The sequence below is a fragment of the Phyllobates terribilis genome, unplaced genomic scaffold, assembly GCF_046119375.1.
Source record: "Phyllobates terribilis strain yellow unplaced genomic scaffold, ASM4611937v1 Scaffold_5__5_contigs__length_657084704, whole genome shotgun sequence".
In the NCBI taxonomy this organism is placed as follows: Eukaryota; Metazoa; Chordata; class Amphibia; order Anura; family Dendrobatidae; genus Phyllobates; species Phyllobates terribilis.
In genome coordinates this window covers 353,296,257-353,317,836 of record NW_027362765.1, presented here as the reverse complement: position 1 = coordinate 353,317,836, position 21,580 = coordinate 353,296,257, and the positions used below count along the sequence as shown (strand labels likewise).

At 52.0% G+C, this 21,580-nt stretch overlaps 1 protein-coding gene across 1 annotated transcript in view; it reads left to right on the top strand.

Annotated features, from left to right (window-relative positions):
* ATRNL1 (attractin like 1) overlaps positions 1–21,580 on the top strand; it is a 1,189,422-nt gene that overhangs the window by 126,268 nt on the left and 1,041,574 nt on the right. The window contains exon 2 of the mRNA XM_073684631.1: positions 21,469–21,552. Coding sequence (XP_073540732.1) covers positions 21,469–21,552 — 84 coding nt within the window. The remainder of the gene's footprint in view (positions 1–21,468; positions 21,553–21,580) is intronic.

The following is a 21,580-nucleotide window of genomic DNA, read 5'->3' as shown; positions in this document are numbered from 1 at the left end:
TTGTGAGCTCTGGGGTCAGGGATGATGGGAGTAGTGATACATTGTGTGATAGGAGATTAGATTGTGAGCTCCGGGGTCAGGGATGATGGGAGTAGTGATACATTGTGTGATGGGAAATTAGATTGTGAGCTCCGGGGTCAGGGATGATGGGAGTAGTGATACATTGTGTGATGGGAGATTAGATTGTGAGCTCTGGGGTCAGGGATTATGGGAGTAGTGATACATTGTGTGATGGGAGATTAGATTGTGAGCTCTGGGGTCAGGGATGATGGGAGTAGTGATACATTGTGTGATGGGAGATTAGATTGTGAGCTCCGGGGTCAGGGATGATGGGAGTAGTGATACATTGTGTGATGGGAGATTAGATTGTGAGCTCTGGGGTCAGGGATGATGGGAGTAGTGATACATTGTGTGATAGGAGATTAGATTGTGAGCTCTGGGGTCAGGGATGATGGGAGTAGTGATACACTGTGTGATAGGAGATTAGATTGTGAGCTCCGGGGTCAGGGATGATGAGAGTAGTGATACACTGTGTGATAGGAGATTAGATTGTGAGCTCCGGGGTCAGGGATGATGAGAGTAGTGATACATTGTGTGATAGGAGATTAGATTGTGAGCTTTGGGGTCAGGGATGATGGGAGTAGTGATACATTGTGTGATAGGAGATTAGATTGTGAGCTCTGGGGTTAGGGATGATGGGGTAGTGATACACTGTGTGATAGGAGATTAGATTGTGAGCTCTGGGGTCAGGGATGATGGGAGTAGTGATACACTGTGTGATAGGAGATTAGATTGTGAGCTCTGGGGTCAGGGATGATGGGAGTAGTGATACACTGTGTGATAGGAGATTAGATTGTGAGCTCCGGGGTCAGGGATGATGGGAGTAGTGATACACTATGTGATAGGAGATTAGATTGTGAGCTCCGGGGTCAGGGATGATGGGAGTAGTGATGCACTGTGTGATAGGAGATTAGATTGTGAGCTCCGGGGTCAGGGATGATGGTAGTAGTGATACATTGTATGATAGGAGATTAGATTGTGAGCTCCGGGGGCAGGAATGATGGGAGTAGTGATACATTGTGTGATAGGAGATTAGATTGTGAGCTCTGGGGTCAGGGATGATGGGAGTAGTGATACATTGTGTGATAGGAGATTAGATTGTGAGCTCTGTGGTCAGGGATGACGGGAGTAATGATACATTGTGTTAGTAGATAAGATTGTGAGCTCTGGGGTCAGGGATGATGGGAGTAGTGATACACTGTGTGATAGGAGATTAGATTGTGAGCTCTGGGGTCAGGGATGATGGGAGTAGTGATACACAGGGTGATAGGAGATTAGATTGTGAGCTCTGGGGTCAGGGATGATGGGAGTAGTGATACATTGTGTGATAGAAGATTAGATTGTGAGCTCTGGGGTCAGGGATGATGGGAATAGTGATACATTGTGTGATAGGAGATTAGATTGTGAGCTCTGGGGTCAGGGATGACGGGAGTAGTGATACATTGTGTGATGGGAGATTAGATTGTGAGCTCCGGGGGCAGGAATGATGGGAATAGTGATACATTGTGTGATAGGAGATTAGATTGTGAGCTCTGGGGTCAGGGATGATGGGAGTAGTGATACATTGTGTGATAGGAGATTAGATTGTGAGCTCTGGGGTCAGGGATGATGGGAGTAGTGATACATTGTGTGATGGGAGATTAGATTGTGAGCTCCGGGGGCAGGAATGATGGGAGTAGTGATCTATTGTGTGATAGGAGATTAGATTGTGAGCTCTGGGGTCAGGGATGACGGGAGTAGTGATACATTGTGTGATGGGAGATTAGATTATGAGCTCCGGGGTCAGGGATGATGCGAGTAGTGATTCATTGTGTGATAGGAGATTAGATTGTGAGCTCTGGGGTCAGGGATGATGGGAGTAGTGATACATTGTGTGAAAGGTGATTAGATTGTGAGCTCCGGGGGCAGGAATGATGGGAGTAGTGATCTATTGTGTGATAGGAGATTAGATTGTGAGCTCTGGGGTCAGGGATGACGGGAGTAGTGATACATTGTGTGATGGGAGATTAGATTATGAGCTCCGGGGTCAGGGATGATGCGAGTGGTGATTCATTGTGTGATAGGAGATTAGATTGTGAGCTCTGGGGTCAGGGATGATGGGAGTAGTGATACATTGTGTGAAAGGTGATTAGATTGTGAGCTGCGGGGTCAGGGATGATGGGAGTAGTGATACATTGTGTGATAGGAGATTAGATTGTGAGCTCTGGGGTCAGGGATGATGGGAGTAGTGATACATTGTGTGATAGGTGATTAGATTGTGAGCTCCGGGGTCAGGGATGATGGGAGTAGTGATACATTGTGTGATAGGAGATTAGATTGTGAGCTCCGGGGTCAGGGATGATGAGAGTAGTGATTCATTGTGTGATAGGAGATTAGATTGTGAGCTCCGGGGTCAGGGATGATGAGAGTAGTGATACATTGTGTGATAGGAGATTAGATTGTGAGCTCCGGGGTCAGGTATTATGGGAGTAGTGATACATTGTGTGATAGGAGATTAGATTGTGAGCTCCGGGGTCAGGGATGATGGGAGTAGTGATACATTGTGTGATAGGAGATTAGATTGAGGGCTCTGGGGTCAGGGATGATGGGAGTAGTGATACCTTGTGTGATAGGAGATTAGATTGTGAGCTCCGGGGTCAGGGATGATGGGAGTAGTGATACATTGTGTGATAGGAGATTAGATTGTGAGCTCCGGGGTCAGGGATGATGGGAGTAGTGATACATTGTGTGATAGGAGATTAGATTGTGAGCTGCGGGGTCAGGGATGATGGGAGTAGTGATACATTGTGTGATGGGAGATTACATTGTGAGCACTGGGGTCAGGGATGATGGGAGTAGTGATACATTGTGTGATAGGAGATTAGATTGTGAGCTCTGGGGTCAGGGATGATGGGAGTAGTGATACATTGTGTGATAGGAGATTAGATTGTGAGCTCCTGGGTCAGGGATGATGGGAGTAGTGATACATTGTGTGATAGGAGATTAGATTGTGAGCTCCGGGGTCAGGGATGATGGGAGTAGTGATACATTGTGTGATAGGAGATTAGATTGTGAGCTCTGGGGTCAGGGATGATGGGAGTAGTGATACCTTGTGTGATAGGAGATTAGATTGTGAGCTCCGGGGTCAGGGATGATGGGAGTAGTGATACATTGTGTGATAGATTAGATTGTGAGCTGCGGGGTCAGGGATGATGGGAGTAGTGATACATTGTGTGATGGGAGATTACATTGTGAGCTCTGGGGTCAGGGATGATGGGAGTAGTGATACATTGTGTGATAGGAGATTAGATTGTGAGCTCTGGGGTCAGGGATGATGGGAGTAGTGATACATTGTGTGATAGGAGATTAGATTGTGAGCTCCTGGGTCAGGGATGATGGGAGTAGTGATACACTGTGTGATAGGAGATTAGATTGTGAGCTCCGGGGTCAGGGATGATGGGAGTAGTGATACACTGTGTGATAGGAGATTAGATTGTGAGCTCTGGGGTCAGGGATGATGGAAGTAGTGATACATTGTGTGATAGGAGATTAGATTGTGAGCTCCGGGGTCAGGGATGATGGGAGTAGTGATACACTGTGTGATAGGAGATTAGATTGTGAGCTCTGGGGTCAGGGATGATGACAGTAGTGATACACTGTGTGATAGGAGATTAGATTGTGAGCTCTGGGGTCAGGGATGATGGGAGTAGTGATACATTGTGTGATAGGAGATTAGATTGTGAGCTCTGGGGTCAGGGATGATGGGAGTAGTGATACATTGTGTGATAGGAGATTAGATTGTGAGCTCTGGGGTCAGGGATGATGGGAGTAGTGATACATTGTGTGATAGGAGATTAGATTGTGAGGTCTGGGGTCAGGGATGATGGGAGTAGTGATACATTGTGTGATAGGAGATTAGATTGTGAGCTCCGGGGTCAGGGATGATGGGAGTAGTGATACATTGTGTGATAGGAGATTAGATTGTGAGCTCTGGGGTCAGGGATGATGGGAGTAGTGATACATTGTGTGATAGGAGATTAGAGTGTGAGCTGCGGGGTCAGGGATGATGGGAGTAGTGATACATTGTGTGATGGGAGATTAGATTGTGAGCTCTGGGGTCAGGGATGATGGGAGTAGTGATACATTGTGTGATAGGAGATTAGATTGTGAGCTCTGGGGTCAGGGATGATGGGAGTAGTGATACATTGTGTGATAGGAGATTAGATTGTGAGCTCTGGGGTCAGGGATGATGGGAGTAGTGATACATTGTGTGATAGGAGATTAGATTGTGAGCTGCGGGGTCAGGTATGATGGGAGTAGTGATTCATTGTGTGATGGGAGATTAGATTGTGAGCTCTGGGGTCAGGGATGATGGGAGTAGTGATACATTGTGTGATAGGAGATCAGATTATGAGCTCCGGGGTCAGGGATGATGGGAGTAGTGATACATTGTGTGATAGGAGATTAGATTGTGAGCTCCGGGGTCAGGGATGATGGGAGCAGTGATACATTGTGTGATGGGAGATTATATTGTGAGCTCTGGGGTCAGGGATGATGGGAGTAGTGATACATTGTGTGATAGGAGATTAGATTGTGAGCTCCGGGGTCAGGGATGATGGGAGTAGTGATACATTGTGTGATGGGAAATTAGATTGTGAGCTCCGGGGTCAGGGATGATGGGAGTAGTGATACATTGTGTGATGGGAGATTAGATTGTGAGCTCTGGGGTCAGGGATTATGGGAGTAGTGATACATTGTGTGATGGGAGATTAGATTGTGAGCTCTGGGGTCAGGGATGATGGGAGTAGTGATACATTGTGTGATGGGAGATTAGATTGTGAGCTCCGGGGTCAGGGATGATGGGAGTAGTGATACATTGTGTGATGGGAGATTAGATTGTGAGCTCTGGGGTCAGGGATGATGGGAGTAGTGATACATTGTGTGATAGGAGATTAGATTGTGAGCTCTGGGGTCAGGGATGATGGGAGTAGTGATACATTGTGTGATAGGAGATTAGATTGTGAGCTCTGGTGTCAGTGATGATGGGAGTAGTGATACATTGTGTGATAGGAGATTAGATTGTGAGCTCCGGGGTCAGGGATGATGCGAGTAGTGATTCATTGTGTGATAGGAGATTAGATTGTGAGCTCTGGGGTCATGGATGATGGGAGTAGTGATACATTGTGTGAAAGGTGATTAGATTGTGAGCTCCGGGGGCAGGAATGATGGGAGTAGTGATCTATTGTGTGATAGGAGATTAGATTGTGAGCTCTGGGGTCAGGGATGACGGGAGTAGTGATACATTGTGTGATGGGAGATTAGATTATGAGCTCCGGGGTCAGGGATGATGCGAGTAGTGATTCATTGTGTGATAGGAGATTAGATTGTGAGCTCTGGGGTCAGGGATGATGGGAGTAGTGATACATTGTGTGAAAGGTGATTAGATTGTGAGCTGCGGGGTCAGGGATGATGGGAGTAGTGATACATTGTGTGATAGGAGATTAGATTGTGAGCTCTGGGGTCAGGGATGATGGGAGTAGTGATACATTGTGTGATAGGTGATTAGATTGTGAGCTCCGGGGTCAGGGATGATGGGAGTAGTGATACATTGTGTGATAGGAGATTAGATTGTGAGCTCCGGGGTCAGGGATGATGAGAGTAGTGATTCATTGTGTGATAGGAGATTAGATTGTGAGCTCCGGGGTCAGGGATGATGAGAGTAGTGATACATTGTGTGATAGGAGATTAGATTGTGAGCTCCGGGGTCAGGGATTATGGGAGTAGTGATACATTGTGTGATAGGAGATTAGATTGTGAGCTCCGGGGTCAGGGATGATGGGAGTAGTGATACATTGTGTGATAGGAGATTAGATTGTGAGCTCTGGGGTCAGGGATGATGGGAGTAGTGATACCTTGTGTGATAGGAGATTAGATTGTGAGCTCCGGGGTCAGGGATGATGGGAGTAGTGATACATTGTGTGATAGGAGATTAGATTGTGAGCTCCGGGGTCAGGGATGATGGGAGTAGTGATACATTGTGTGATAGGAGATTAGATTGTGAGCTGCGGGGTCAGGGATGATGGGAGTAGTGATACATTGTGTGATGGGAGATTACATTGTGAGCTCTGGGGTCAGGGATGATGGGAGTAGTGATACATTGTGTGATAGGAGATTAGATTGTGAGCTCTGGGGTCAGGGATGATGGGAGTAGTGATACATTGTGTGATAGGAGATTAGATTGTGAGCTGCGGGGTCAGGGATGATGGGAGTAGTGATACATTGTGTGATGGGAGATTACATTGTGAGCTCTGGGGTCAGGGATGATGGGAGTAGTGATACATTGTGTGATAGGAGATTAGATTGTGAGCTCTGGGGTCAGGGATGATGGGAGTAGTGATACATTGTGTGATAGGAGATTAGATTGTGAGCTCCTGGGTCAGGGATGATGGGAGTAGTGATACACTGTGTGATAGGAGATTAGATTGTAAGCTCCGGGGTCAGGGATGATGGGAGTAGTGATACACTGTGTGATAGGAGATTAGATTGTGAGCTCTGGGGTCAGGGATGATGGGAGTAGTGATACATTGTGTGATAGGAGATTAGATTGTGAGCTCCGGGGTCAGGGATGATGGGAGTATTGATACACTGTGTGATAGGAGATTAGATTGTGAGCTCTGGGGTCAGGGATGATGACAGTAGTGATACACTGTGTGATAGGAGATTAGATTGTGAGCTCTGGGGTCAGGGATGATGGGAGTAGTGATACATTGTGTGATAGGAGATTAGATTGTGAGCTCTGGGGTCAGGGATGATGGGAGTAGTGATACATTGTGTGATAGGAGATTAGATTGTGAGCTCTGGGGTCAGGGATGATGGGAGTAGTGATACATTGTGTGATAGGAGATTAGATTGTGAGGTCTGGGGTCAGGGATGATGGGAGTAGTGATACATTGTGTGATAGGAGATTAGATTGTGAGCTCCGGGGTCAGGGATGATGGGAGTAGTGATACATTGTGTGATAGGAGATTAGAGTGTGAGCTGCGGGGTCAGGGATGATGGGAGTAGTGATACATTGTGTGATGGGAGATTAGATTGTGAGCTCTGGGGTCAGGGATGATGGGAGTAGTGATACATTGTGTGATAGGAGATTAGATTGTGAGCTCTGGGGTCAGGGATGATGGGAGTAGTGATACATTGTGTGATAGGAGATTAGATTGTGAGCTCTGGGGTCAGGGATGATGGGAGTAGTGATACATTGTGTGATAGGAGATTAGATTGTGAGCTGCGGGGTCAGGTATGATGGGAGTAGTGATTCATTGTGTGATGGGAGATTAGATTGTGAGCTCTGGGGTCAGGGATGATGGGAGTAGTGATACATTGTGTGATAGGAGATCAGATTATGAGCTCCGGGGTCAGGGATGATGGGAGTAGTGATACATTGTGTGATAGGAGATTAGATTGTGAGCTCCGGGGTCAGGGATGATGGGAGTAGTGATACATTGTGTGATAGGAGATTAGATTGTGAGCTCTGGGGTCAGGGATGATGGGAGTAGTGATACATTGTGTGATAGGAGATTAGATTGTGAGGTCTGGGGTCAGGGATGATGGGAGTAGTGATACATTGTGTGATAGGAGATTAGATTGTGAGCTCCGGGGTCAGGGATGATGGGAGTAGTGATACATTGTGTGATAGGAGATTAGAGTGTGAGCTGCGGGGTCAGGGATGATGGGAGTAGTGATACATTGTGTGATAGGAGATTAGAGTGTGAGCTGCGGGGTCAGGGATGATGGGAGTAGTGATACATTGTGTGATGGGAGATTAGATTGTGAGCTCTGGGGTCAGGGATGATGGGAGTAGTGATACATTGTGTGATAGGAGATTAGATTGTGAGCTCTGGGGTCAGGGATGATGGGAGTAGTGATACATTGTGTGATAGGAGATTAGATTGTGAGCTCTGGGGTCAGGGATGATGGGAGTAGTGATACATTGTGTGATAGGAGATTAGATTGTGAGCTGCGGGGTCAGGTATGATGGGAGTAGTGATTCATTGTGTGATGGGAGATTAGATTGTGAGCTCTGGGGTCAGGGATGATGGGAGTAGTGATACATTGTGTGATAGGAGATCAGATTATGAGCTCCGGGGTCAGGGATGATGGGAGTAGTGATACATTGTGTGATAGGAGATTAGATTGTGAGCTCCGGGGTCAGGGATGATGGGAGCAGTGATACATTGTGTGATGGGAGATTATATTGTGAGCTCTGGGGTCAGGGATGATGGGAGTAGTGATACATTGTGTGATAGGAGATTAGATTGTGAGCTCCGGGGTCAGGGATGATGGGAGTAGTGATACATTGTGTGATGGGAAATTAGATTGTGAGCTCCGGGGTCAGGGATGATGGGAGTAGTGATACATTGTGTGATGGGAGATTAGATTGTGAGCTCTGGGGTCAGGGATTATGGGAGTAGTGATACATTGTGTGATGGGAGATTAGATTGTGAGCTCTGGGGTCAGGGATGATGGGAGTAGTGATACATTGTGTGATGGGAGATTAGATTGTGAGCTCCGGGGTCAGGGATGATGGGAGTAGTGATACATTGTGTGATGGGAGATTAGATTGTGAGCTCTGGGGTCAGGGATGATGGGAGTAGTGATACATTGTGTGATAGGAGATTAGATTGTGAGCTCTGGGGTCAGGGATGATGGGAGTATTGATACATTGTGTGATAGGAGATTAGATTGTGAGCTCTGGGGTCAGGGATGATGGGAGTAGTGATACATTGTGTGATAGGAGATTAGATTGTGAGCTCCGGGGTCAGGGATGATGGGAGTAGTGATACATTGTGTGATAGGAGATTAGATTGTGAGCTCTGGGGTCAGGGATGATGGGAGTAGTGATACATTGTGTGATAGGAGATTAGATTGTGAGCTCTGGGGTCAGGGATGATGGGAGTAGTGATACATTGTGTGATAGGAGATTAGATTGTGAGCTGCGGGGTCAGGGATGATGGGAGTAGTGATACATTGTGTGATGGGAGATTAGATTGTGTGCTCTGGGGTCAGGGATGATGGGAGTAGTGATACATTGTGTGATAGGAGATTAGATTGTGAGCTCCGGGGTCAGGGATGATGGGAGTAGTGATACATTGTGTGATAGGAGATTAGAGTGTGAGCTGCGGGGTCAGGGATGATGGGAGTAGTGATACATTGTGTGATAGGAGATTAGAGTGTGAGCTGCGGGGTCAGGGATGATGGGAGTAGTGATACATTGTGTGATGGGAGATTAGATTGTGAGCTCTGGGGTCAGGGATGATGGGAGTAGTGATACATTGTGTGATAGGAGATTAGATTGTGAGCTCTGGGGTCAGGGATGATGGGAGTAGTGATACATTGTGTGATAGGAGATTAGATTGTGAGCTCTGGGGTCAGGGATGATGGGAGTAGTGATACATTGTGTGATAGGAGATTAGATTGTGAGCTGCGGGGTCAGGTATGATGGGAGTAGTGATTCATTGTGTGATGGGAGATTAGATTGTGAGCTCTGGGGTCAGGGATGATGGGAGTAGTGATACATTGTGTGATAGGAGATCAGATTATGAGCTCCGGGGTCAGGGATGATGGGAGTAGTGATACATTGTGTGATAGGAGATTAGATTGTGAGCTCCGGGGTCAGGGATGATGGGAGCAGTGATACATTGTGTGATGGGAGATTATATTGTGAGCTCTGGGGTCAGGGATGATGGGAGTAGTGATACATTGTGTGATAGGAGATTAGATTGTGAGCTCCGGGGTCAGGGATGATGGGAGTAGTGATACATTGTGTGATGGGAAATTAGATTGTGAGCTCCGGGGTCAGGGATGATGGGAGTAGTGATACATTGTGTGATGGGAGATTAGATTGTGAGCTCTGGGGTCAGGGATTATGGGAGTAGTGATACATTGTGTGATGGGAGATTAGATTGTGAGCTCTGGGGTCAGGGATGATGGGAGTAGTGATACATTGTGTGATGGGAGATTAGATTGTGAGCTCCGGGGTCAGGGATGATGGGAGTAGTGATACATTGTGTGATGGGAGATTAGATTGTGAGCTCTGGGGTCAGGGATGATGGGAGTAGTGATACATTGTGTGATAGGAGATTAGATTGTGAGCTCTGGGGTCAGGGATGATGGGAGTATTGATACATTGTGTGATAGGAGATTAGATTGTGAGCTCTGGGGTCAGGGATGATGGGAGTAGTGATACATTGTGTGATAGGAGATTAGATTGTGAGCTCCGGGGTCAGGGATGATGGGAGTAGTGATACATTGTGTGATAGGAGATTAGATTGTGAGCTCTGGGGTCAGGGATGATGGGAGTAGTGATACATTGTGTGATAGGAGATTAGATTGTGAGCTCTGGGGTCAGGGATGATGGGAGTAGTGATACATTGTGTGATAGGAGATTAGATTGTGAGCTGCGGGGTCAGGGATGATGGGAGTAGTGATACATTGTGTGATGGGAGATTAGATTGTGTGCTCTGGGGTCAGGGATGATGGGAGTAGTGATACATTGTGTGATAGGAGATTAGATTGTGAGCTCTGGGGTCAGGGATGATGGGAGTAGTGATACATTGTGTGATAGGAGATTAGATTGTGAGCTCTGGGGTCAGGGATGATGGGAGTAGTGATACACTGTGAAAGGAGATTAGATTGTGAGCTCTGGGGTCAGGGATGATGGGAGTAGTGATACATTGTGTGATAGGAGATTAGATTGGAAGCTCGGGTCAGGGATGATGGGAGTAGTGATACACTGTGTGATAGGAGATTAGATTGTGAGCTCTGGGGTCAGGGATGATGGGAGTAGTGATACATTGTGTGATAGGAGATTAGATTGTGAGCTCTGGGCTCAGGGATGATGGGAGTAGTGATACGTTGTGTGATAGGAGATTAGATTGTGAGCTCTGAGGTCAGGGATGATGGGAGTAGTGATACACTGTGTGATAGGAGATTAGATTGTGAGCTCTGGGGTCAGGGATGATGGGAGTAGTGATACACTGTGAAAGGAGATTAGATTGTGAGCTCTGGGGTCAGGGATGATGGGAGTAGTGATACATTGTGTGATAGGAGATTAGATTGGAAGCTCGGGTCAGGGATGATGGGAGTAGTGATACACTGTGTGATAGGAGATTAGATTGTGAGCTCTGAGGTCAGGGATGATGGGAGTAGTGATACATTGTGTGATGGGAGATTAGATTGTGAGCTCTGAGGTCAGGGATGATGGGAGTAGTGATACATTGTGTGATAGATTAGATTGTGAGCTCTGGGGTCAGGGATGATGGGAGTAGTGATACATTGTGTGATAGGAGATTAGATTGTGAGCTCTGGGGTCAGGGATGATGGGAGTAGTGATACATTGTGTGATAGGAGATTAGATTGTGAGCTCTGGGGTCAGGGATGATGGGAGTAGTGATACATTGTGTGATAGGAGATTAGATTGTGAGCTCTGGGGTCAGGGATGATGGGAGTAGTGATACATTGTGTGATATCTTTGTGTCTTTCCCTTGGGGTAACAGCTCTGACACCCGGCCGCTGGCTCGGTGGGACACGGCTCTGTGACTGGTGACGGATCTTTTCCTGCTGGTTCCTGAGATTATTCAGGACTCTGATGACATTTTTCCTGCAGTTTTCAGTTCTTGCGGACTTCTGCACTGTTCCATGGCGACACTCTCGCGGGACGCTAATTGTGGGGGCAACGGACATCCCGAGGTCGCAGCGCCGGTGTCGGGCGCAGAGTGGAGCGACTCCAGTAAATACTGGAAATATTTGGAGACGTTGTGCGATCTCGTGTGGCGGATGCAGACGATGAACCGTCGCCAATAACGTTAGACGCCGATTAACATGTGTAATTAATCCAGAGCCCCCCGTCCTGCAGACCCCACTCCACACTCTGCCCACAGCCCTGCTACAGCGGAAGAACAGGCGGGCTGGCAGCATTCCCGGACGTTTCTATGGTAACCGCGCAGTGTGCTCTTCACGTGTCCTGCAGCCGCAGCGAATGATGACAGGTTCTCCGGAGTCAGAATTGTGTGTGGGCCCTGAAAGTCATCCATCTGCACGAGATTGGAGGGGTAGATGCCGCCTTAACCTGTATCCTATTCATTGTGTAAGTCTTTACTGCGCCTCTGGAATTCTATTCATGAACTAGGAGGCTCGGGATGATTTTTTTTGTGGTCTGTAACCATGGAGACACATATCTCTGCATGTGGGCTGTATACTCCAAAAGGGAAGATCTTTAATGCAGAAGAAGAAAAGTTGTGTAATTTTTTTTTTTATTTCATATGAAGCAAAACATTTTAGCAAAATTCACAGAAAAGCGAGAAGCTGCTGCGAAAATGAATTATTAGTGAGGAGAAGGGTGAAGGGATCAGCTGGAGAGGCTGATTGGCATCTCAGCTGGAGCTCCTCCCCGTACTGAGGCTTCTCCCCTGCTCTGAGGCTCCCCCCCTGTTCTGAGGCTCCTCCCCATACTGAGGTTCCTTCCCTGCTCTGAGGCTCTTCCCCTGCCCTGAGGCCCCTCCCCTGCTCTGAGGCTCCTCCCCATACTGAGGTTCCTCCCCTGCACTGAGGCTCCTCCCCTGCTCTGAGGCTCCTCCCCTGTTCTGAGGCTCCTCCCCTGCTCTGAGGCTCCCCCCCTGTTCTGAGGCTCCTCCCCATACTGAGGTTCCTTCCCTGCTCTGAGGCTCTTCCCCTGCCCTGAGGCCCCTCCCCTGCTCTGAGGCCCCTCCCCTGCTCTGAGGTTCCTTCCCTGCTCTGAGGCTCCTCTCCTGCACTGAGGCCCCTCCCCTGCTCTGAGGCTCCTCCCCATACTGAGGCTTCTCCCCTGCTCTGAGGCTCCCCCCCTGTTCTGAGGCTCCTCCCCATACTGAGGTTCCTTCCCTGCTCTGAGGCTCTTCCCCTCCCCTGAGGCCCCTCCCCTGCTCTGAGGCTCCTCCCCATACTGAGGTTCCTCCCCTGCACTGAGGCTCCTCTCCTGCTCTGAAGCTCCTCCCCGTACTGAGGCTCCTCTCCTGCTCTGAAGCTCCTCCCCATACTGAGGCTCCTCTCCTGCACTGAGGCTCCTCCCCTGCTCTAAGGCTCCTCCCCGTACTGAGGTTCCTTCCCTGCTCTGAGGCTCCTCTCCTGCTCTGAGGCTCCTCCCCATACTGAGGCTCCTCCCCTGCTCTGAGGCTCCTCCCTGTACTAAGGTTCCTTCCCTGCTCTGAGGCTCCTCCCCATACTGAGGTTCCTCCCCTGCTCTGAGGCTCCTCCCCGTACTGAAGTTCCACCCTTGCTCTGAGGTTCCTCTCTTGCTCTGAGGCTTCTCCCTGTACTGAGGCTCTTCTCCTGCTCTGAGGTTCCTCCCCGTACTGAAGTTCCACCCCTGCTCTGAGGCTCCTCCCCATACTGAGGTTCCTCCCTTGCTCTGAGGATCCTCCTCTGCTCTGAAGCTTCTCCTTTTACTGAGGCTCCTCCCCGCTCCGAGGCTCCTCCCCGTACTGAAGTTCCACCCTTGCTCTGAGGTTCCTCTCTTTCTCTGAGGCTTCTCCCTGTACTGAGGCTCTTCTCCTGCTCTGAGGTTCCTCCCCATACTGAAGTTCCACCCCTGCTCTGAGGCTCCTCCCCATACTGAGGTTCCTCCCCTGCTCTGAGGCTCCTCCCCGTACTGAAGTTCCACTCTTGCTCTGAGGTTCCTCTCTTTCTCTGAGGCTTCTCCCTGTACTGAGGCTCCTCCCCGCTCTGAGGCTCCTCCCCGTACTGAAGTTCCACCCCTGCTCTGAGGCTCCTCCCCATACTGAGGTTCCTCCCCTGCTCTGAGGCTCCTCCCCGTACTGAAGTTCCACTCTTGCTCTGAGGTTCCTCTCTTTCTCTGAGGCTTCTCCCTGTACTGAGGCTCCTCCCCTGCTCTGAGGCTCCTCCCCGTACTGAAGTTCCACTCTTGCTCTGAGGTTCCTCTCTTTCTCTGAGGCTTCTCCCTGCACTGAGGCTCTTCTCCTGCTCTGAGGTTCCTCCCCGTACTGAAGTTCCACCCCTGCTCTGAGGCTCCTCCCCATACTGAGGTTCCTCCCCTGCTCTGAGGCTCCTCCCCGTACTGAAGTTCCACCCTTGCTCTGAGGTTCCTCTCTTTCTCTGAGGCTTCTCCCTGTACTGAGGCTCCTCCCCGCTCTGAGGCTCCTCCCCGTACTGAAGTTCCACCCTTGCTCTGAGGTTCCTCTCTTTCTCTGAGGCTTCTCCCTGCACTGAGGCTCTTCTCCTGCTCTGAGGTTCCTCCCCATACTGAAGTTCCACCCCTGCTCTGAGGCTCCTCTCCATACTTAGGCTCTTCTCCTCTGAGGCTCCTCTCCTGCTCTGAGCCTCCTCTCCTGCTCTTAGGCTTCTCCCCTTATGTAGGCTCCTCCCCTATTCTGATACTCTCCCCCATATTGAGGCTCCTCCCATGCTCTGAGGTGCCTTCCCTGCTCAGAGGCTTTTCCTGCACTGAGGCTCCTCCCCTGCTCTGAGGCTCCTCCCCTGCTCTGAGGCTCCTCCCCATACTGAGGCTCCTCCCATGCTCTGATGCTCCTCCCCTGCTCAGAGGCTCCTCTCCTGCTCAGAGGCTCGTCCCCATACTGAGGCTCCTCCCCTGCTCTGAGGCTCCTCCCCTGCTCTGAGGCTCCTCCCCATACTGAGGTTCCTCCCCTGCTCTGAGGCATCTCCTATACTGAGGCTCCTCCCCTGCTCTGAGGCTCCTCCCCATACTGAGGTTCCTCCCCTGCTCTGAGGCATCTCCTATACTGAGGCTCCTCCCCTGCTCTGAGGCTCCTCCCCATACTGAGGTTCCTTCCTTGCTCTGAGGCTCCTCCCCATACTGAGGCTCCTCCCCTGCTCTGATGCTCTCCCCCATACTGAGGCTCCTCCCCTGCTCTGAGGCTCCTCCTTATACTGAGGCTCCTCCCCATACTGAGGTTCCTTCCCTGCACTGAGGCTCCTCTCCTGCACTGAGGCTCCTCCCCTGCACTGAGGCTCCTCCTCCCCTTGCTGTTGCAGTTTTCTGATAACTTTCCCCTCTGGTCTACTAGTTATTTGACGTTTATAATCTCCGGTTCTGGATATAGTAATAGTAATAATCTATATCTATACTCATCTCTCTGCACTGACTTCCTGCACGGTTGTTTCTATGCAAAACAAGCAGAGCTGCAGTGTAAAGCATGAGGAAGAGACATCTGCAGTCTGTGCATCTGGTGTATAAGGATATTAATTTCAGATCATCACAGACTCCAACAGACAATGTAAGGCGGAGTCATTGGTCATAACTTTCCACATAGAGCAGAGCTGCAGTGTAAAGTATAGAGCAGAGCTGCAGTGTAAAGTATAGAGCAGAGCTGCAGGGTAAAGTATAAGAGCAGAGCTGCAATGTAAAGTATAACGCAGAGCTGCAGTGTAAAGTATAACGCAGAGCTGCAGTGTAAAGTATAACGCAGAGCTGCAGTGTAAAGTATAACATAAACAAGAAAATGCCTCGAATAAAAAGGGTTAGCGAAGAGAATAATAATCAGTGCGAAGAAACCTTGTAGAAAAGGAACATAAGTGACCACCGAGGCACCAGGAGAAGTGTCAGAGTCAGGCACCCCCAAACGCAGGGTCACACATCTCCAACCGCAGGGTCACACATCTCCAACCGCAGGGTCAGACACCCCCAACCTCAGGGTCAGACACCCCCAACCTCGGGGTCAGACACCCCCAACCACGGGGTCACACACCCCCAACCTCAGGGTCAGACACCCCCAACCTCAGGGTCAGACACCCCCAACCTTAGGGTCAGACACCCCCAACCTCAGGGTCAGACACCCCCAACCTCAGGGTCACACACCTCCAACCGCAGGGTCACACATCTCCAACCGCAGGGTGTGACACCCCCAACCTCAGGGTCAGACACCCCTAACCTCGGGGTCACACACCCCCAACCTCGGGGTCACACACCTCCAACCTCGGGGTCACACACCTCCAACCACGGGGTCACACACCTCCAACCACGGGGTCACACACCTTCAACCTCAGGGTCAGACACCCCCAACCTTAGGGTCAGACACCCCCAACCTCAGGGTCAGGCACCCCCAACCTCAGGGTCAGACACCCCCAACCTCAGGATCACACCTCCAACCGCAGGGTCAGACACTCCCAACCTCAGGGTCAGCCACCCCCAACCTCAGGGTCGGAGACCCCCTTAACCTCAGGGTCAGGCACCCCAACCTTAGGGTCAGACACCCCCAACCTTAGGGTCAGACACCCCCAACCTCGGGGTCAGACACATCACATCACACATCTCCAACTGCAGGGTCAGACACCCCCAACCTCGGGGTCAGGCACCCCCAACCTCGGAGTCAGACACCCCCAACCTCAGGGTCAGACTCCCCCAACCTCAGGGTCAGACACCCCCAATCTCAGAGTCCAGCACCCCTAACCTCAGGGTCAGGCACCCCCAACCTCAGGGTCGGAGACCCCCAACCTCAGGATCAGACATCCTTAATCTCAGGGTCAGACACCCTTAACCTCAGGGTCAGGCACCCCCAACCTCAGGGACAGGTACCCCCAACCTCGGGCTCAGACTCCCCCAACCTCGGGGTCAGACACCCCCAACCTCAGGGTCAGACACCCCCAACCTCAGGGTCAGACACCTCCAACCTCAGGGTCAGACACCTCCAACCTCAGGGTCAGACACCCCCAACCCCAGGGTCAGACACTCCCAACCTCAGGGTCAGACACTCCCAACCTCAGGGTCAGACACTCCTAACCTCAGGGTCAGACACCTCCAACCTCAGGATCAGACACCCCCAACCTCAGGGTCAGGCACCTAGAACCTCGGCGTCAGACACTCCCAACCTCAGGGTCAGACATTCCCAACCTCAGGGTCAGACACCCCCAACCTCAGGATCAGACATCCCCAACCTCTGGGTCAGACACCCCCAACCTCAGGATCAGACACCCCCAACCTCAGGATCAGACACCCCCAACCTCAGGATCAGACACCTCCAACCTCAGGATCAGACACTTCCAACCTCAGGGTCAGACACCCCCAACCTCAGGGTCAGACACCTCCAACCTCAGGGTCAGACACCTCCAACCTTAGGATCAGACACCCCCAACCTCAGGGTCAGACACCTCCAACCTCAGGGTCAGACACCCCCAACCTCAGGATCAGACACCCCCAACCTCAGGATCAGACACCCCCAACCTCAGGGGCAGACATCCCTAACCTTAGGGTCAGACACCCCCAACCTCAGGGTCAGACACCCCCCAACCTCAGGGTCAGACACCCCCAACCTCAGGGTCAGACACCCCCAATCGCAGACGAGGGTATGAGGCGCCCCCATAGGCGACGGTACGAGGCGTCCACCACGTACCGGCACGGATGTGACTTCTTCCGGGGTCATCTCAGATTGTGCACAGGATTTGTCTGACATATTTGGGGCGGTTAACCCTTCACATCCATGGCGCTCACATCACGTGTTATTCCGCCTCCGCTTTTTCCCGTGTGACCTCTCGTCTGATGCCATTTCGTGCGGCTTCTGATCATCGTCCATCAATGGTGACAGTTCTGGCGACGATCAGAAACCATTTTGCCTGAATTTGCGCAGTTTTCTCGGGATTCCCGTGAGTTTTATGGCCACGGCTTCATAATCAAGAAATTCTGATAAAAGGTGACTGCGCCCCCAATGTTACCCCCCGAGGCTGCACACCTGACCGGGTCCTGCTCATACAGCTGGGGCTGCGTGCAGTACTGGCATGATGGGAGTAGTATCTCCTCTGGCAGTGAGGGGTCATCTACCAGTTGTGTCATCGTCCATGGGGACCCTCGCAGCCTGTGTGAGGAGGGTGGGAGTGATCCTCTCCAGCATGTGATAATATGGGGGCTGGGGTCATGGAGAGTGCGGCGGACGCCTGCAGGAGACCCCACAGATGGAGATAATCGCCTGATAGGATTACATGCGGCTCCGCACATTCCTGGCTCTATTCATCCTGAGCCTCGAGATGCATGAATAGAATGCCAGGACTGCAGAGTTGACTGACACATATAGAGGTGGAAGGGCATGCAGTATAGCATTCAGAGTCTGTGGAAAGCTGAGTGACGCCCTGTATGGGCACAAGCATCTGCAATACCAGACATGGCCTGTGCACAGGGGAGGCACCTAGTCATGCACTCCCTGTAAATAAAAGCTGCGTCTTGATTGGCAGCCTCAGATGACTGCTGTTCTTCAGTCTCTTGCACCGGTTTTGATAAATCCCCTCATCAGAGATGAGCTCTTTATACTGAGATGTCCCCTATCATCAGTGTCGCACCCTGTGCCCCATGTCCCCCATCACCAGTGTTGCACCCTGTGCCCTTTGTCTCTCGTCACCAGTGTCGCTTCCTGTGCCCTCTGTCCCTCATCCTCAGTGTGGCACCCTGTGCCCTCTGTCCCCCATCACCAGTGTCGCACCCTGTGCCCTCTGTCCCTCATCACCAGTGTCGCACCCTGTGCCCTCTGTCCCCCATCATCAGTGTCGCACCCTGTGCCCTCTGTCCCCCATCATCAGTGTCGCACTCTGTGCCCTCTGTCCCCCATCATCAGTGTCGCACCCTGTGCTCTCTGTCCCTCATCACCAGTGTTGCACCCTGTTCCCTCTGCTCCCATCATCAGTGTCACCCTGTGCCCTCTGTACCCCATCATCAGTGTCGCACCCTGTGCCGTCTGTCCCCCATCATCAGTGTCGCACCCTATGCCTTCTGTCCCCCATAATCGGTGTTGCACCCTGTGCCCTCTGTCCCTCGTCATCAGTGTGACACCCTGTGCCCTCTGTCCCCCGTCATCAGTGTGGCACCCTGTGCCCTCTGTCCCCCGTCATCAGTGTGGCACCCTGTGCCCTCTGTCTCCCATCATCAGTGTGTCACCCTGTGCCCTCTGTCCCCTGTCATCAGTGTCGCACCCTGTGCCCTCGGTCCCCCATCATCAGTGTCGCACCCTGTGCCATCGGTCCCCCATGATCAGTGTCACACCCTGTGCCTTCTGCCCCCGTCATCAGTGTCTCACCTTGTGTCCCCTGTCCCCCATCACCAGTGTCACACCCTGTGCCTTCTGCCCCCGTCATCAGTGTCTCACCCTGTGCCCTCTGTCCCCCATCACCAGTGTCGCACCCTGTGCCCTCTGTCCCCCATTATCAGTGTTGCACCCTGTGCCCTCTGTCCCCCATTATCAGTGTCATACCCTGTGCCCTCTGTCCCCCATTATCAGTGTTGCACCCTGTGCTTCTGTCCCCCATTATCAGTGTCTCACCCTGTGCCCTCTGTCCCCTATTATCAGTGTCGCACCCTGTGTTCTCTGTCCCCCATCATCAGTGTGGCACCCTGTGCCCTCTGTCCCCCATCACCAGTGTCGCACCCTGTGCTCTGTCCCCCATCATCAGTGTCGCACCCTGTGCCCTCTGTCCCCCATCACCAGTGTCGCACCCTGTGCCCTCTGTCCCCCATCACCAGTGTCGCACCCTGTGCCCTCTGTCCCCCATTATCAGTGTTGCACCCTGTGCCCTCTGTCCCCCATTATCAGTGTCATACCCTGTGCCCTCTGTCCCCCATTATCAGTGTTGCACCCTGTGCCCTCTGTCCCCCATTATCAGTGTCATACCCTGTGCCCTCTGTCCCCCATCACCAGTGTTGCACCCTGTGCTCTGTCCCCCATCATCAGTGTCGCACCCTGTGCCCTCTGTCCCCCATCACCAGTGTTGCACCCTGTGCTCTGTCCCCCATCATCAGTGTCGCGCCCTGTGCCCTCTGTCCCCCATCACCAGTGTCGCACCCTGTGCCCTCTGTCCCCCATCACCAGTGTCGCACCCTGTGCCCTCTGTCCCCCATCGCCAGTGTCGCACCCTGTGCTCTGTCCCCCATCACCAGTGTTGCACCCTGTGCTCTGTCCCCCATCATCAGTGTCGCACCCTGTGCCCTCTGTCCCCCATCACCAGTGTTGCACCCTGTGCTCTGTCCCCCATCATCAGTGTCGCACCCTGTGCCCTCTGTCCCCCATCACCAGTGTCGCACCCTGTGCCCTCTGTCCCCCATCACCAGTGTCGCACCCTGTGCCCTCTGTCCCCCATCACCAGTGTCGCACCTTGTGCTCTGTCCCCCATCATCAGTGTTGCACCCTGTGCCCTCTGTCCCCCATCACCAGTGTTGCACCCTGTGCTCTGTCCCCCATCATCAGTGTCGCACCCTGTGCCCTCTGTCCCCCATCACCAGTGTCGCACCCTGTGCCCTCTGTCCCCCATCACCAGTGTTGCACCCTCTGCTCTGTCCCCCATCACCAGTGTCGCACCCTGTGCCCTCTGTCCCCCATCACCAGTGTCGCACCCTGTGCCCTCTGTCCCCCATCACCAGTGTCGCACCCTGTGCCCTCTGTCCCCCATCACCAGTGTCGCACCCTGTGCCCTCTGTCCCCCATCACCAGTGTCGCACCCTCTGCTCTGTCCCCCATCACCAGTGTCGCACCCTGTGCCCTCTGTCCCCCATCACCAGTGTCGCACCCTCTGCTCTGTCCCCCATCACCAGTGTCGCACCCTGTGCCCTCTGTCCCCCATCACCAGTGTCGCACCCTGTGCCCTCTGTCCCCCATCACCAGTGTCGCACCCTGTGCCCCGTGATCAGGACGGCAGGACTCTGCTCTTCGCGTGTTTCCGTGCGTGACCTGATGAGTGATGGGGATGCGGCTGCTGTCAGCCCCGGGCGCTGCCGCCTGTCACTCAGCATTATGCCGGGTAAATGCATGTTCTGCCGGGAGAAAGTGCAGCCGGGCGGTGGGGGAGACTGGGAGTGGTAGTACACGGCGCTGCGGAGGATGAATTATTAAATAGCAGAATCCTGGAGAAACAAAGATTCCAAGTAGAGTCAAATCCATTCAGTATCGTCTTACTGGCCTGAAATGGCTGATAACAGGGAGCAATAGAAGGCTGTGTCCTCTGCTGCGCTTCTGTAGGTTTGTTACAGTGTGTCAGTGCAGGCAATCCTCTGTGATGCAGTCCTCTCTCCGGTCTCTTCTTCCTGCAAAGCTCTGTTCACACCTGAGCGCTGTGTCGCCGTGTTAGATCCGGCCCTGCGTCCGCTGTAGGGGCCGGACGGGCAGGGTCCTCGCACTCTGGTGGTCGAGGGCCGCTCTGGACTCTGGAGTAGGTGACACATTTTGTAGATACATTGTATCAGCTGGTGGATGTAGTGACGTGAAATGCTGATGATGAGGGTTATCCTCTCAGTTCTTCACCAGGTGGTGTCGGACATGGGCAGCTGTAGACTGCGGCCGTCGCCGCCCGGTGTGTCAGTGAGAGGGGCGGGATCCCCCCTAACGTTCTGCCCCCAGTGCAGGAGCCGATCGTTCCCTCCGCTCATCGCTCTCCGGCATTTGTGTTTTGTAGATTAACGGAACAATCCGGATTCCTGACAGACGGACCCATCAACTACAAGTACAAGACCAAGTGCACCTGGCTCATCGAGGGCTAGTGAGTATCACCCCGGGGGCCGGTGACC